The sequence below is a fragment of the Trachinotus anak genome, unplaced genomic scaffold, assembly GCF_046630095.1.
Source record: "Trachinotus anak isolate AG129_WGS33_773 ecotype Australia unplaced genomic scaffold, CSIRO_AGI_Tana_v1 ptg000013l, whole genome shotgun sequence".
NCBI classification, from domain to species: Eukaryota; Metazoa; Chordata; class Actinopteri; order Carangiformes; family Carangidae; genus Trachinotus; species Trachinotus anak.
The window spans coordinates 26755080-26771236 of NW_027273864.1; the positions used below are offsets into that span (position 1 = coordinate 26755080).

At 40.0% G+C, this 16157-nt stretch overlaps 2 protein-coding genes across 2 annotated transcripts; both read left to right on the forward strand.

The window, feature by feature from the left end:
- Positions 1-431: 431 nt before the first annotated feature.
- Positions 432-5085, forward strand: isy1 (ISY1 splicing factor homolog). Its single transcript, XM_071494797.1, has 11 exons — positions 432-571; positions 1894-1916; positions 2553-2604; positions 2791-2856; positions 3130-3172; positions 3353-3465; positions 3619-3736; positions 3828-3950; positions 4296-4408; positions 4591-4680; positions 4866-5085. The coding sequence occupies exons 1-11, from the start codon at positions 569-571 to the stop codon at positions 4971-4973; spliced, it is 852 nt and encodes a 283-aa protein (XP_071350898.1). The 5' UTR covers positions 432-568; the 3' UTR covers positions 4974-5085.
- Positions 5086-8237: 3152 nt separating this feature from the next.
- Positions 8238-15476, forward strand: LOC139630938 (haloacid dehalogenase-like hydrolase domain-containing 5). The gene is made up of 9 exons (XM_071494796.1): positions 8238-8358; positions 8896-9087; positions 9714-9826; positions 10829-10922; positions 11596-11629; positions 12237-12411; positions 12545-12721; positions 14478-14655; positions 15157-15476. The coding sequence occupies exons 1-9, from the start codon at positions 8302-8304 to the stop codon at positions 15331-15333; spliced, it is 1197 nt and encodes a 398-aa protein (XP_071350897.1). The 5' UTR covers positions 8238-8301; the 3' UTR covers positions 15334-15476.
- The last annotated feature ends 681 nt before the right edge of the window (positions 15477-16157 follow it).

The following is a 16157-nucleotide window of genomic DNA, read 5'->3' on the forward strand; positions in this document are numbered from 1 at the left end:
GAGCTTTCAGCCATATTGCATCAGTCTTATCAACAGATGACAATTAGGAAAGATGTGCATTATTCTGAACCTCTTGGGGAAGTTGTCAACATGTGACATTATGCAGAGGATGATAGAATATTCTCGGATTTTATTTTATTTTTTATATATTTTTATATATTACTTAATTAAGATTCTATTGTTAATTTATTGTAAATTGTTTTATTTCAATTAAAAATTCAATTAAATTAGCATTTAAATTTTAATTTAGTTGTGTGTGTGTATGATATGACATGATATGATATGATATGATATGATATGATGTGATGTGATATGATATGATTGTGATATGATATGATTGTGATGTGATATGGAGATAAGGTGGCGGGAGTGGACTCCTCTGTCTATCCTCAATAAAGATGTTGACAAAAAGAAAAAAGAGGGAGGAAGTCGTCAGCCGTTCGGGACCGGAAGTAGGAGAGGAAGCTGGCGGTGGACTTCCTGTGAGTGGCGGCGTGTGTCGATCGTTTGTGGCTGTTTATTCATTTTTCCGCCGGATTCTTGATCGGAACAAAACACAGCAGCAGAGATGGTGAGAACCGGAGCAGACCTTTACTCTGACCCATCTTTTCATTTACCTTTTTGTTATTTATCTCGGATACACAACCAGTTAGCTTGCTAGCCTGTTAGCTTTAGCTGTTGTGTCAGTGGATATTGAGCAGATAAAAAGTTTCATCTTCATCGAAACTGTACCTCTACAAAGTCTCAACTCCTGTTCTCTCTGTCAGTCACAAGGCCCAGGCACAAAACGATGATAAAATGACAGATTTTTGAACGAAGTCTGGTGTGAGCAGGCTGCAACTGTCCTGTCCCTGTCTCAGCTTCGGATCAGTCAACCTCCAGCTTTAATGGTCTAGTCATCATGTTAGTAATTTATCAATCATGTTGTTTTTCAGCTTACAGAGTCACAATATGTGAAAAGTTAAAACTTATCAGGCAGAAATACTAAAAACAATCCAGACTCACAGACGACAAACCCACAACACAGGTGGCAGTAAGTGGCACATGTCTCCAGTATTAATCTTCAAGACACTGACCATGAACAGAGTTTTATGGTCAACGTTACCAAAATCTTTTGCAGTCTGCTCACACTTTATAAATCTTACTAATATCTGACATTTTCTATCAATGTAAAGTCTGGATCTGGGACTACAAGTCACCTACTGCCCCATGATCCTGCCCAACACACACTGCTACAATTATTATTATGACCATTATTATCACAACTATACATCTCACTCTTAGTATATGCAGCATTATTATACAACCCCTCAAACTGTAATTGTCAATATCTAGAAAAATGCTAATATTTAATTTAAAAAAGTCTGGTGCTTTTGAGTCATCTGTCTCAAGTCATGAATACCAGGTCAAAATCAAGTCTTTTATCTGTGTTTGTCAAGCAAGTCTCAAGTCTTCAAATTTGTGACTCAAGTTTAGTCATGTGACTCAAGTCCCCCACTATCTGCTGGCTCATCGAGGGCTGTGCTCTGTCTCCTTTACGTTCTGTACACAAACGTGCCAAAGTAAGAATGAGAACAGGACCGTATTTGAGAAATGTGCATATGAATCAGTCATTGTGAGTCTGCTACACGCGAAGAGCCCCTTTGGATATGATCGTCACGCCTATGAGATTACAATCATTAAAAACTAGGTTGTGAACTGTGTAGAAAGCTACAAGTATCTCAGGACTGACTCTAAATTAACCTTTGAGAAGAATTTCTTTTATAGAGCCTTTATAGAATCAGAAATGTACTGAAATAGAAGATATCGGATAAAATACATGAAATGTTTTATTGATTATCAGCAGATTGTTTTCAGCGATTGTGTCCTAACTGTCTGTCTCTGTTTCTATAGGCGAGGAATGCAGAGAAGGCCATGTAAGTACAGAAGCACACCTGAAGTAGTCTACCTGTCGATCCAGCTGCTGTGTGTAATCCCAACAGGACAGGGACAGGTTGTACTGTCGTGTTATTAACTGACGGAGGATGTTTTGGTGTCAGTTTGTACTGAAGAAACCAGGGAGCTGCCAAATCCCAATTTAGTCTTTAATGAGGAGCAGAACGAGGACTCTGAGTTTATTATGAAGAAGTGAAGATTTATCTGTTCTGTGTTAAAATCGGCCACGTTCAGTTATGAACAATGTGAAAACTGAATGGCTGGACACCACCACACATGACGGCAGCTGGTTGCTCTAAACAACAGTGGTTTTGAGTGTGATATTTTAGCTATTAGCTCATGTTAAGGTCATTTTATTATGGATTAATCTGCAGATATCAGTAGAGGAACACCAGAATACAGTGAAAATGTGGTTCCGCTGGTTACACCTTGCCCATATTATCTGCTTGTTGTCAGTCATTATCAGACGACACCTGAAGACAACTTTCTTACATTTTATTGACAACAATTTGCAGCCCTATAGTAAATGATCAGTCTGTCTATTTACTGTGGTTCTGCTGATGTTCTCCTGTTGGGTTCTCCCGTCTTTCACTGTGTCCCTCTGCTCTGTCTCTCAGGACGGCTCTGGCTCGGTTCAGACAGGCTCAGCTGGAGGAGGGAAAAGTCAAGGTGAGATTCTACTGCGTTCTACTCTCTCTGACCCGTCTCTCTCTCTCTGACCCATCTCCCTCTCTCTCTCACCTCTCTCTGACCTCTCTCTCTCACCTCTCTCTGACCTGTCTCCCTCTCTCTCTCACCTCTCTCTGACCTCTCTCTCTCTGACCCGTCTCCCTCTCTCTGACCTGTCTCCTGTAGGAGAGGAGACCTTTTCTGGCGTCAGAGTGCAATGAACTTCCTAAAGCTGAGAAATGGAGACGACAGGTACACACTCTATACTACATACTGTATTACTGACTGTAGTACATACCCCCTGGGACTTGTAGTTTTTATGTCCACACCTTTTTTTAGCTTTAATTGATGTTTTTTATTGTTTGTTTGTTTTTTTTGTTTTTTTTTTGATTCAACCCGCAGTTTAAACTGTGACTGTTACTGCTGGAACACTTCAGTACTTGCTGTACTGTAGTAGTACTTGCCATACCATAGTAGTTGTGCTGTGGTAGTTCTCATATGTATCTTGATGTGTGTGTGTTTCAGATCATCAGTGAGATCTCAAAGAAAGTAGCTCAGATCCAGAACGGTGAGTTTAAACCTCACTGACTGAGAGAGATTGAGATGATACAGTTGTTACAGTGATGTTGGAAGACCTGTCTGTCTCTAACCTGTCTGTCTGTCTCTAACCTGTCTGTCTGTCTGTCTCTAACCTGTCTGTCTGTCTCTAACCTGTCTGTCTGTCTCTAACCTGTCTGTCTTCTTGCAGCTGGTCTAGGGGAGTTCAAGATTCGGGATCTAAATGATGAGATTAATAAGCTGCTGAGAGAGAAGGGTCACTGGGAGGTTCGGATCAAAGAGCTGGGAGGACCTGACTATGCGGTAAGTAATAATAATATCCTCAACTGTGTCTGTCAGAGACGTATTGTGCAGGAGAAGTAAAAAGTCATAAATGAAACTAGAAGTTTGGTTAATTTCTGAGTAAACACATGTCTTTAAAAATAATCCTGGGTTGATGATGTGTTTGTGTTTCAGCGCGTCGGTCCAAAGATGTTGGATCACGAGGGGAAGGAGGTTCCAGGAAACAGAGGGTATAAATACTTTGGTGCAGCCAGAGACCTGCCCGGAGTCCGAGAGCTGTTTGAGAAGGAGCGTACGTAAACTTTTTTGTTTATATGAAATTATTACATAAACATGTACTGTATCCACTGATGAATGGTCCTCACTGATCATGTGACTCCCAGCTGCCCCAGCGCTGAGGAAGACGAGGGCGGAGCTGATGAAGGACGTGGATGCGGAATATTACGGGTACAGAGACGAAGACGACGGAGTCCTGCTTCCTCTGGAGGCACAGTACGAGAAACAAGGTCTGATTATTTCACAGTCCAAACATATTATTCTATAGTGCAGTCAGAATATTTTACAGTGCAGTCAGATTATTTTACAACCAGATTATTTATAGTGCAGTTATATTATTTTACAGTGCAGTCAGATTATACTTTAGTGCAGTCAGGTAAGAACCTGAAACCAGATGTATAAGAACAGAGTCAATTCAGTAATTAAGTGTTAATATATCAAACTGTTGGTGACGCCGCTGGTTTCTCTGACGGTCGTTGTCTCACACAAGAGAAAGATGTCGATCAGTGACTGATGCACAACCAGCGCAGTGAGAATCACTTATTCTCTACATCTGTTGTGTGTGTTTTGTGTAGCTGTGTTGGAGGCGGTGCAGAGGTGGAGAACAGAGAAGGAATCTCGTCTGTCTGGTGAGAAACAACAGGAGGAGGAGGAGGAGGAGAACATCTACACCACCCACAATGAAGAGGTGAACTTTCACTTTACCAGAATTACCCTTTAAGATCAACAGAGTCCTGATGTCTGAAAATGAAAAGTCAAAATCTTTGTCACGTCATTCTCACTGGATCTTCAGTCAGTGCTGAGCTCATCTGTACACACGGGTTTCCTTGATGGTGTCTGTAAATGTGTCTGTTTTGTGTCACTGTGCAGCCTGATGATGAGGAGGAGCAGGAGGAGCAGGAGGGAGAGGAGGGAGGAATGGCCTTCATCGCACACGTACCTGTTCCCTCACAGAGAGAGGTAAGACACGTTTGTCTTTCTACACTTTTGAGGACCCGTATTAACATAATGCTTTCCCAGACCCCTAACCTGAATCCTAAAACCACGTCTGAACGTTGAAATAGTCCTTTGAAGTTGGGAAGGATTGGCCAACATGACCTCACAGAGATAACCTGTCTCACCTCTCTGACCTGTCTGTCTCTCAGGTGGAGGAGGCTCTGGTCAGGAGGAAGAAGATGGAGTTATTGCAGCGTTACGCCAGCGAGACTCTTCAGGCTCAGAGTCAAGAGGCCAGAACTCTGCTGGGACTCTAACCTGTCCGTCTGTCCGTCTGTCTGTCTGTCTGTCTGTCTGTGTTAATGTTGATGTAAATATCGGCTCATTTTTGTTCTCGGCCTGTTTCTTATTAAAACTTTCTTAAGCTCAGTTTGTTCTCGTCGTGTTTTGTTTGTTTTACTTAGATTTTCAGAGGGTTTGTTCACGGGGTCGTCTACAGGTCTTAAAGTGTTGAATCCAGTGACCACATGACTCCATGTCCATGCCAAAATCACAAGGCACCCAAAGCAGCAGTGTTGGTCAAAATGGACTCTTTCACTTTGCTATAGAATTGGTAAATAACATCCATTCCAGGTCTTATGCTATTTAAGATGAGAGGAGCATTGTTGTGACTGAATGTACTCTGTAGGTTTTTGCAGAAACATCAGCCCAGATGTTCTGTTTATATGTAGAATTATGCCCTCAGAGTTTATTGAAACTGTCCCCCACACATTTATCACCACACTCAGACTCACAAGGAACAGTTTGAAACAAAAGGAATTGAAGGAGAAGAACCATAGATATACTTTTTAGTATATAGATAGGTAGTAGATTGGCTCAGGTCACTTCACCTGAAGACATTTATCAGAGCTCACGCTGCTCCCTCTGCAGACACTTTATGCTGTTTTAAAACACATGCAGCCGACTCTCCGACACACCTGGGGGGCATCAGTGCTCCTCTTTAAATACCTCGAGTTGTCACCAAGCAGCAGAGTTTTACTGCTCTGATTCAGTTATATGAATTTGCCTCCATGCTGAGAGCAGCTGTGAGGCAACACCACAGCAGGGACATTATTATTTAAATCTCTAACAAAGGGACAGTAACAGTGGTGGAAAGTATCTCAGTACATTAGTTACAATATTGTACTTAGGTAAAGTTTTACGGTACTTTTTCAGTTTTTGTTACTTTTTTCTAATCCACCACATTTCAGAGAGAAATACTCAGTTTTCTTACTGTATTTATATGACATCTAAAATGTTACGACTAACTCCACTTCAACTGACTACTCTGCTTTTATGTTTACACATCACTAGTAATCCAATAAGATTATATGTAGTATTATTTTACTCATAGGAGGCTTTCTGCTGCACAGTGAGTACTTTTCATATTTTAAGTACATTTAACAAATAATGCTTGTATAAGCTTTCATGAGTAGGATTTTGAATGCAGGACTTTTACTTGTATTTGTACTGTGTTGAATTGATATTATGTCTTCCACCACAGGTCAGGATCAGACAGCTTAACAGGTGTCACACTTAAATCCTGAGCTCTTTATTTAACCAAATGTCTTCAGTCAGTATCTCTCCAAATATTATTTTTAGTTCTTTAATTATATCAAGGAGTTTTCAGAGTTGAGCCAGTTCTCAGCCGCTCAGTCTCATGAGCTATAGATCTGGATGCTTCCCATCATTTCTCTTTCAGAATGATGAAGATTGATTTCATGTGAATAGATTTATATTTATCCTTTATACAGTATGTGTACAGTCTAGTTTTTTTTATTTGGAGAGTGAACAGTTACAACTGACCAGTGATGTCTGTGAGGAACTCTTTACAACTGACTCTGATCTGATTGATCCACTTATTGATCTGCTAAGAGGTTTAAATATACAAGCGTTTAAATTTTGTCAGAACATATTTATTTAATTATATTAATTTAAGTGACTGTGGCCTCTATTCAAACATAGAAGGTTTTTTGGCATCACAACATACAGACACATTGTTGTCAAATCACTATGAAAATCTGTCTCCCTCTCTGTCCTCGTCTGAGTCTCTCTGTGTCTCATCATGTGGTTTCAATCTGGCAGCTGATTGGTTGATTGGTGGCAGCCTGCTGCAGCATGTGATTGGCTGATTAATGGCTGAACGCTGCATGTGATGTCATGTGAGAGAAAACTGCCATCAGCCACATTTAATCAGCAGCAGTGTGTGTGTGTGTGTGTGTGTGTGTGTGTGTCATACTCTGCAGTGTGGGTTCAGTTTTTGCAGCTCAATGACTCTGAAGTGATGGAGCCTCTAAAATCCTGAATGATTATTTTTTATCAATCTTTTTCTGATAAAAAGTCAAACATTTTCCAGCATGTTGCTGAGGTCGTGTCCTCAGTATTTCTACTGCACATAAAATGTACAGTAGAAATACTGTGTGTTGGTTTTCAAAGGGACATGCAGTTTGACTTATTTACATGTATGCACTTGTTATTTTAACTTCTGTGTATTGTGTGCTTTTGTTGTGGTTTGTTTGATTATTTGTTTTTTAGAATTATTTGCGAGGTTGTGTGTATAGAATATATATGTTCAAGTTATTGTGTTATTGTCTAACAATACGCTAACAATTAAAACAAAACAAATAATGTGCATTTAATTTAACTCTTTAGATGTGATGAGATGTGGTGAGATGTTCATGTTCCCCTCAGGATGAACTGGAATAACTCTGCTGAACCTCTGCCTTGTCATCTAGCACCATCATCAGGTCAGCATTTCAAATCTTTCCCAGTTCTCTAGTTTATAATCAAATACCTGGCTGTAATTTTAGATATTTAAGTCGAAGCCAAAGTGGTGGACTGACTGAAGTCCATAGAGCTGTTAATGTGTACCCAGGTTTTGGAAATAGATTCTGCGACAATTAAAAAACTGATGGATTTTTCAAATTTCATCAGCCAATGAGAATCAGGGCTGAAGGGGCGGAGCTGCACAGCTCCTATGAGCTGGAGATTAGAGATGTGAAAGATTTACAATCAAACAAAAACACATTATTAGTACATATAGAGAATAATATAAGTAAATTAATAAAAGTGTAGCATATCGAGATGAAATCATAAGAACATCAACGCAGAGACCACGTTGTGATTGTTAGCAGATCTGAGGGCTTCAGAGATGTATCCTGGTGCTAATCCATGCCGAGCTTTAAAAACTAAATAATCTTAAAATCTACTCTGTACTTCTCCACTAACCAGTGAAGACCAGTACACCAGCACCAGGCCTGCTCTCTGCTGCTGACCACGCCCACTGACGTAGAGCCTTCATGAGGTTGTTTCCTGTTTCTTCTTCTTCTGTTTCCTCTGCACTGTGATAATCCATGATGTTGTTGTTGTTGTTGTTGTTTACTCTGTCAGCTGATGGGAGTAAAATCAGCTGTTTGTGTGCTGCTGATGTGACTCAGCACACTGCCAGAGTGACTAACAACGGACTGTACTTAAATGATAAATAAATGTATTGTAGTTTGTTTGACTGACATCACGGTCATGTTTTAGCCCCGACCCCTGATGATGTCACGGCAGTGTGAGTATAAATGAGCAGCAGACGGCAGCTCTCTGACAGACAGAGCAATCATGTGGTGTCGAGGTTTCCTGCAGCAGACGATCAGATACATGTCGACCAGCAGACAGGTCAGTGTGTGATGGTGTTTAATGGGGACATAAATCTGATAACTTACTGACATCATGGGGACTTCCCTCCCTCATGGGGACCTAGTTTTTGTCTCTATTGAGTAGACTAGGGGTTTTCAGTTGGTAACAAGTCAATTTAAGTTTAAGTTAAGTTTAAGTAAGAGTTGTGATGTAAATAAATGAAATGTCCAGAGGAAAAGTTTATCCTGTGTGGATGGGCTCACAGTAAACTTCTCTTGAGTCTTGAGATTATTTCTAACATTTATATTAAACATGAATAACGTCTTTTTAAATGTTTTTGAAATTGGCGTAAAAAATGATTTTTCATTTTTACGCTTCAGGTTTTACACAGATAAAACAAATTATTCCTAACAAGTTAATCAGTGAGAACAAGCGAGAGCCAGAAAACAATTTACCTACTGAAATTACTTAAATGTGTCTCATGTGGCTCTGCCCCCCCCCCTTTCTCTCTCTCTCTCTCTCTCTCTCTCTCGCTCTCTCTCACTTGGCTGTGCCTCACCTGTCCATCTCCACCAGGCGGGCGTCCTCTTCGATGTGGACGGCGTCCTGCTCCGCGGTGGCTCGGTGATCCCAGCTGCTCGACGAGCTTTCCAGAAGCTTGTAGACCGGAACAACAACTTCCTGTTTCCTGTCGTCTTTGTCACCAACGCAGGAAGCTGTCAGAGACATCACAAGGCCGAACAGCTATCTCACCTGCTGGATGTCCAGGTAAGACAGACAGGTGGGTGACAGGCCGGTAGAGGACAGAGAGACAGGTGGCAGACAGGTCAGTGTGTGCATGTGTGTGTGTGATGGTGTTTTATGGGGACCTAAACCTAATAACTCACTGACATCATGGGGACTCCTCTCGCATGTGGGGACCTAGGAGGAGAGAGACAGGTGGAGGACAGACAGGTGGAGGGTAAATTCAGAAGACATGAGATTCTTAGATGTCAGAATAATTTCACAGGTGAAAACATGATTGTTACATCTGCTTTGTTGTAAGTGATATTATTTAGTTCACTTTTTTCATTAAAGTTAGTTTTTATAAATTTATTATTTATTACAATTATGTTGGATTGAATCTGTTTTCATTGATGTGGATGTGGAAGATTTTTTCAAATTCATTTGTCTGTTTGTTTTGCTAATAATTAGCCTGGATTTACCTTTTTGTTCAATCAGTTTTTATTAAACTAAGTTGTATTTAATGATTAAATTAATTGTATTAATAAAAAATATTGTTATATTTAATTTTAGTTTTATTTTAATAGTGAATTTTGTTCTGTGTTTCATTCATAGTTTTGTTTTTCTGTGCTGTGACTGGACCAACAGTCGTGACCTCTCTCTTTCTGTAGATTGCTCCAGAGCAGGTGGTTCTTTCCCACAGTCCTTTGCGAATGATGAAGAGTTTCCATGATAAATGTGTTCTGGTGTCAGGACAAGGACCAGTGACTGAAATCGCCAATACGTATCCTTCAGAGTCGACCTTTGACCTCTAACTGATCTCTGACTGAGCTTAGTCATATTTGACCTTTGACCTCTGAGGTTCTCTGCAACCGCAAATCATAAATCATGTCTTGATTAATAAATCTGATGTGGCGCCCCCACAGCCAGTGGTCACTTGTGGCACTGTAACCAAAAACCGTTTTCGCTGTACGCCTCTTTTAAAAACAAGTCACCAGGAAAACCTCCAACTGCAAACAGGCTCAGCTGTTAAGCCACAAAGGTTTTATATTGGTAAAATTTTCTCAGACACTACAAAATACCTATTATGACATCTGAATGTAGTGACAATATTTTGTACTGACAATATTTTAAAATAAAAAAAATAAAGACATTTTTATCAGATTATAAAAATGTTGCATTTTAACTTAAAGGGGTCTTCATTAAATAATTCTGTTAAACAGAAACTGATCCTCATTAAAACAGTCAGCAGTCATTTCATCAGGATTATACAAACATCAATAACAAAGGAAATGTCTAATTTATGCAGAAGTCAATATTTGATACGACATAGAGTTAGAATAACTTTTATTGTATATATTGATTTATGATTCATTACTGTAAATATAGATTCTATAGTCTTATTTAACACTGTAGTTAGTTTACATTCATTTCGGACAAACAGTTGACTGTTGGATATTTACATCACTTGTAATCATATGAAATACAGCTGCAATAATATTGTTTGGAATCATCTTTTCTCTTTTTTCCCCACTGATGTTCTACAGTTGTAATGAAATGTTGAATCAATTATCTGCACGTTCAGAAATAAACAGTGAAGCTTCTGTCGACATTAGTGTTTCTATTCTGTGGACTGAACGTGTGTGTTTAATGTTTCACACTTTGTTTATTGTCTCTTTGCATTAAGAGTTTTTGATAAAATCCCGTGATGTGGAAAATACGACATGAAAGAATACACACTGATTCGTGGGTTTGAGTGTTAAAGCCTTGACCGTGTCATCATCAGTTTAGGTTTTCAGAAGGTGGTGAGCATCGAGCAGCTCAAAGAACATCACCCTCTGCTGGACATGGTGGAACACAAAAAGAGACCCAAACTACCTGTGAGTACTGCACCAGTGACTGGTGAAGCATGCTGCAGGTGTGTCAGCTCCCGGTAGGCCGAAGAAGGATTTATTTCTTTAGGGGTTCCTATAGTGCATAAAATATAACATGTAAAAGGTAAAACTGAACAAAATCAAACTGTATAGCATTCACTTCATTTTCTTCAACTCCAAACTCTTCAAATCTTCCAAAAACTAGCACCACATCTCTCTCTGTTAGTTCCAAGCTTTAACACTGTGAGGTGCAGGATGTAGCACTGTTAGCAGTAGGATGTAATGCTTTTAGCTGTAGGCTCTAGCTGAGGTTGGCTGTCGGGTTTCATGCCGTTAACAGCAGGCTTGAACACCGTTAGCTACAAGCTGGAACTGTTAGCAGAGAGAAAGGGAGATATGCAGTGTTGAATTACAACAGACAATTCTTTTATCTTCATTGGGTAAAATTTGATTTTATCTACGTCATGAAAAAAAGGTTGTTGACAAATTTAGTCACGGTTTTGGTTTAAAAAAATAAACACTACATTATCTGACAGGGTGTGAGGCAGCAACTGCACAGGAACAGGTTTAAAGAGACTAACTTTATTTTTGTTGTAGGTTACTCTTCTATATTTGATCATATGTGAAAATCCACAACTCGGAGAGTTACAGTGATTTAACGTTGTTTGTTCTGTTTCAGTCGTCTCCTCTGCAGACTCTTCCCAAAATAGAAGGTAACTACGTCCAGAACAAATACACAACAATACAATGTTCACGGTTTTATTTTAATGTTGTGTTTATATTTTGCTTATTCTTATTTGTTGCTCCATCTAATAAATTTTTTCAAATGCTAATTGGACCTTTCAGTAAGGATGATCTTCTTTAATACAGCGAAGCTTTCATAGTTCATATACAATATTCAGATTCCTTAATGTTTTCTTACCTTTGTCTGTGCTTTATTCTTTTTAATGCGATATTCTCAGCAAACAAGTGAAATAGGGCTCTTTGTTAGCATGTTCTTAATGAGTGTAAAAAGAGGTTTAATGAGTGTTGTGGAAATATGTTTATTTCTTTGAAATGGTTTTTAAGCAGGAGCTTTTAAAAACAAGACAATTAAAAAGTGTGTCGCAAAACGCTTAAAAATCCATCATGACAAAATATAAAAGAAGGAAAAGGAAATACGATTTAAAGATAAAATCAAAATGAAATGGATTGTAATCAAGCAGGTTAAAAGGAAGTATGATGTGAGAAACATGATTAAACAGCACATCAACTATCACTTTGATTTTCCTCAGTCTTATTTTGTTGACTTTTCCTCACTGACTTCCTGTGTTGCCATAGCGATTATCCTGTTTGGCGAGCCAGTGAGATGGGAGACCAACCTGCAGCTGCTGATTGACGTGCTCCTGACCAGCGGCAGCCCCGGTTGTGAGTATGATGCTCACCTGTCGGCTCAGCTGCCAGTTCTTGCCTGTAACATGGACCTGATGTGGATGGCCGAGGCCCCGTCTCCACGGTAACTGACAAGACAAAACAAAAAATATCAATACTTCAATAACTTATGACTGTAGATAACATGTTATGTTAGTAGTATGTCCTTCTGTTGGGAGGGTGGTGTATATAGTTTTGACCCCGCTCTGTTACTGTAGGTTTGGTCACGGGATGTTCATGCTGTGTCTGGAGTCCGTCTACAGGAAGCTGACGGGTCGGGAGCTGCAGTACCAGGCACTGCTGGGAAAACCTAGTTTGCTCACTTACCAGTACGCTGAGCATCTGCTGAGGCAGCAGAACCCCAACCGCAAGCTAACCACCATCTACGCTGTCGGGTAACCAAACTGTTCATAACTCTACACCGTCGATAACCAAACTGTCTGTAACACCGTCTGTGCTGTCGGGCAACCAAACTGTTCATAACACTGTCTACGTCATCTATGCTGTCAGGTAACCAAACTATTCTTAACACCATCTACGCTCTCTGGTAACCAAACTGTCTGTAAGACTGTTTACTTTGTCAGATAACCAGACTGTTAATAACACTGTCTACACTGTTGGGTAACGAAACGATCAATATCACACGCTGTGCCTTGTACATATCAGGGCTGGGCCCCTATTCACAAGCTACTGAAGCTTCCCATTTTTACCCATTGCTATTACCATGTTTGTGTGCTCTTACTTGTATTCTGTTTCTGATTTGTGTGAAATAAATGAAATGATGATGATGATGAATGAGCGGATTTACAGGAGAAATCCCTGTGAGTGTTATACGCATGCATGGCTTTGTTTGTGTCTGTCATGACTTGACATTTTTATCCAGTTTTAGGTCAAATTTTGTGCTACACTTTTAGATCCTAGTTTTTCTACCTAAATATTTAACAAGGTGTGATTTCATTTATTGGACTTCCAGATTGGGAATTATGAAGTTTAAGTAGGCTTTCTGGTAAATCTGGTGAACTATAAAAAAAAAGCTGGTTTTATTGACACTACAGCCACAAAGTCAAAAACAATCCCAACCATGAACTCAGCCACCTTGAATACCATCCTCAGAGTTACAGACTTAATCAATTAAAAACAATTCTGTTTGAATACAGAGTATTGAAAGTCACTTTTGACAGCTTTAGTTGTTAAACAGCTCTCATTTTATGTGGAGTCCCACAAGGCTCAGTCCTTGGCCCTTCTTTGTTCAGTTTGTATCTGTTGCCTTCTGGCCATAATATTTGCAATTTCATCCCTGGGTCGTACCATTGATATGCCAGTGACTCCCAGTTGTATATCTTGTTCAGCCCTGAAAATCCTATCAATTAAGATTCTCTGCCTTGCTGTCATTACGGACTGTGTGGATAACTTCCTGCAACTGAACACAGACAAGACTGAAGTCCTGGTTATTGATCATATTAGGCTCCTCACAGTGTTACCTGCCTCCTTGGACCTCTAACAGCCGACATAAAGCACTCAGCTAGCTTGGGGGATGTTTTTGATAAGTATCTCAACTCTAACCTGCACATTAAGAGTATTTTTCAATCCTGCTATTTATGAATTAGAAATATTGCCATAGGCTCAAGTCATAGAGTGAAGACTTGAGACTCAACTTGACAAAATCAAAAACTACTTGTAACTTTTGTTACAACAAGCCCAAGAAAGCCTGTTATTTAAAAAGTGTGCCAGAGAATCAATCCTAAATCAGCTTAACATTATTAATTCCCAGCAAGACACTTAATTCCCCACATCTACCGCAGGTTTATAAAAATCTGATAATAGTGAGAAACACTGTCACAATTACCTAGAGCCCAAAGTCACACCTTCACAATAGTCCAACCCCCAAAATAATTGAAAAATCAGTAAAATTATTCAAAAAATTAAAGTAAAAGCAACAAATAGCAATAAAATGTTCTAACAAATTAGTACAAATTTTGAAAAGTATTCATGATTTGTGTAAATTTAATACATCATTACTCTGTTGTTAAAAGGGTGTTGTATTTGTTGAAGAGTGTATTTTAACTTGCTTTGCTCCAAAAAAGTAACTAAACCATCTGTAACACCATCTACACTGTTGTGTAACCGAACCGTCCTCCTGTTATTACCTAGTGACAACCTGATGACAGACATCTACGGTGCTAACCTGTACAACCGTTACCTGGCTCAGCAGCATGCTGCCATGACGACCAGCACCAAATTCGTTGCCCAAGGAACAGGGAGTCAGGTGACGATGGTGGTCCCGGAGGAGGAGCTCGTGTCTGCTGCCGCTCAGTGTCACTCTATACTGGTTCGTACAGACTGTTTCTTATCTTGTTAACAGATAAGTTTAAGAAGTTAAAAGATTTTTGTTATGTCTGTCTATCAGTAAGAATAACGCTGTACTCAGTAAAAGAGGTCTGTTGAGTTAGAAATGCAAAAATTCAAATGATCACACAGGGTATAAACAAAATGGGAAAAGAAATATAGAAATAAGACTCAACAGTGGCAGTAAAGTGGTGAAATGCAGCCTCTGTCGTTCAGTTTTGACACAGGGAGATAAAGACTCTGTTCACTCGGATGTCATCATTCTCCACCAGACAGACAGAATAAATAAAATGCTCTCAAACACCTTCACTACAGATACAGCAGCAGGTTTTCAACCACATCTAATGGTCTTCCTCAGTGGATATTTACTGTAGATAACATGACGTCAGCAACAAGGTGCAGTACAGTAGACTGACACTGACCCTCTGACAACAACATGTATGAAAGTCTGTCATTAACGCAGAGCTGCTCTACCTGTCCTCAGGTGTGCACAGGTGTCTATAACCCTCGCTCCCCGTTGCCTAGCAACCAGAGCAGCACCATCACAGACAAAGTGTTCCACGGTCACAGAGACCTGGTCCTGGAGCCAGAACTGGTGGAACCAAGTCATGTGGTGGAGGACGTGGAGGCTGCCGTCGATCTGCTGCTCCGTGACATCTGACCTCTGACACCTGACATTTGACCTCTGACAGGGAAACGGACTCAGAGCTGTCATCCTGTTTAGAACAGTGCGACGTCGCTGTAGAGATTAGAGGTTTGATTTAATTCATTCTGCAAGATAAAGTTTGGTGCCAAGAGTGTAAATCTTATTCTTATTTAATGTGGAGGTAAAGTGAAGTCAGTTACAGACAGATATAGTCAGGTACAGGTCAGGTACAGGTCAGGTACAGGTCAGGTACAGTCAGATCAGTCAGGTACAGGTCAGGTACAGTCAGGTGAAGCTGAGCTGCTGGTGTCAGTAAGAACGCTGCTGTCCCAGTTACAAACTATTCCTTCCCCTCCTCGAGAGTCTGGACTCCTGACTTCAAACTCTGAGTATGTGAGTTCAGGTACGTGAGTCCGACCTTGGCGTACTCTGCACTGAGATCCTGAATAATCCTCCTCAGACCTGGGCCCAGCTGACTGCTGATGTTCTGGAGGGAGGTCTGTGGGTTTCAACAGGTTCAGTGGACCTTTAAAACACCTGTGATCACCTGAACATGGAGCTGAGTTTAAACTGTGACCTCTGACCTCAGACAGAATGTTTCAAGCTGATTTTTATTTTTATACACAATGAAGAGTTTAACTACTTCTAAGGGTAACTACTACCCTTTAACTACTTTGACCACTAAGAACCTGACTTATGATAACCTAATTGGTAACTAATAACTAACAGTAAACCTGCTGGTGCTCTGATTCATGTCAGATATCTAACTTTTGTGTGGTGTTATGATTTCATTAGTGGACTATAAACATCTAAAAACTGTCATTCTTTTTATTTTGCTG

Bases quoted from the DNA above. Each gene is read 5' to 3' on its own strand.
- isy1 (XM_071494797.1), top strand. The intron at 4,409-4,590 runs GTGAACTTTCAC...GTCACTGTGCAG, and splicing joins ACACCACCCACAATGAAGAG to CCTGATGATGAGGAGGAGCA. The intron at 4,681-4,865 runs GTAAGACACGTT...TCTGTCTCTCAG, and splicing joins CTGTTCCCTCACAGAGAGAG to GTGGAGGAGGCTCTGGTCAG.
- LOC139630938 (XM_071494796.1), top strand. From the start codon at position 8,302: ATGTGGTGTCGAGGTTTCCTGCAGCAGACGATCAGATACATGTCGACC. The intron at 12,412-12,544 runs GTAACTGACAAG...CTGTTACTGTAG, and splicing joins GCCGAGGCCCCGTCTCCACG to GTTTGGTCACGGGATGTTCA. The intron at 14,656-15,156 runs GTTCGTACAGAC...ACCTGTCCTCAG, and splicing joins CTCAGTGTCACTCTATACTG to GTGTGCACAGGTGTCTATAA.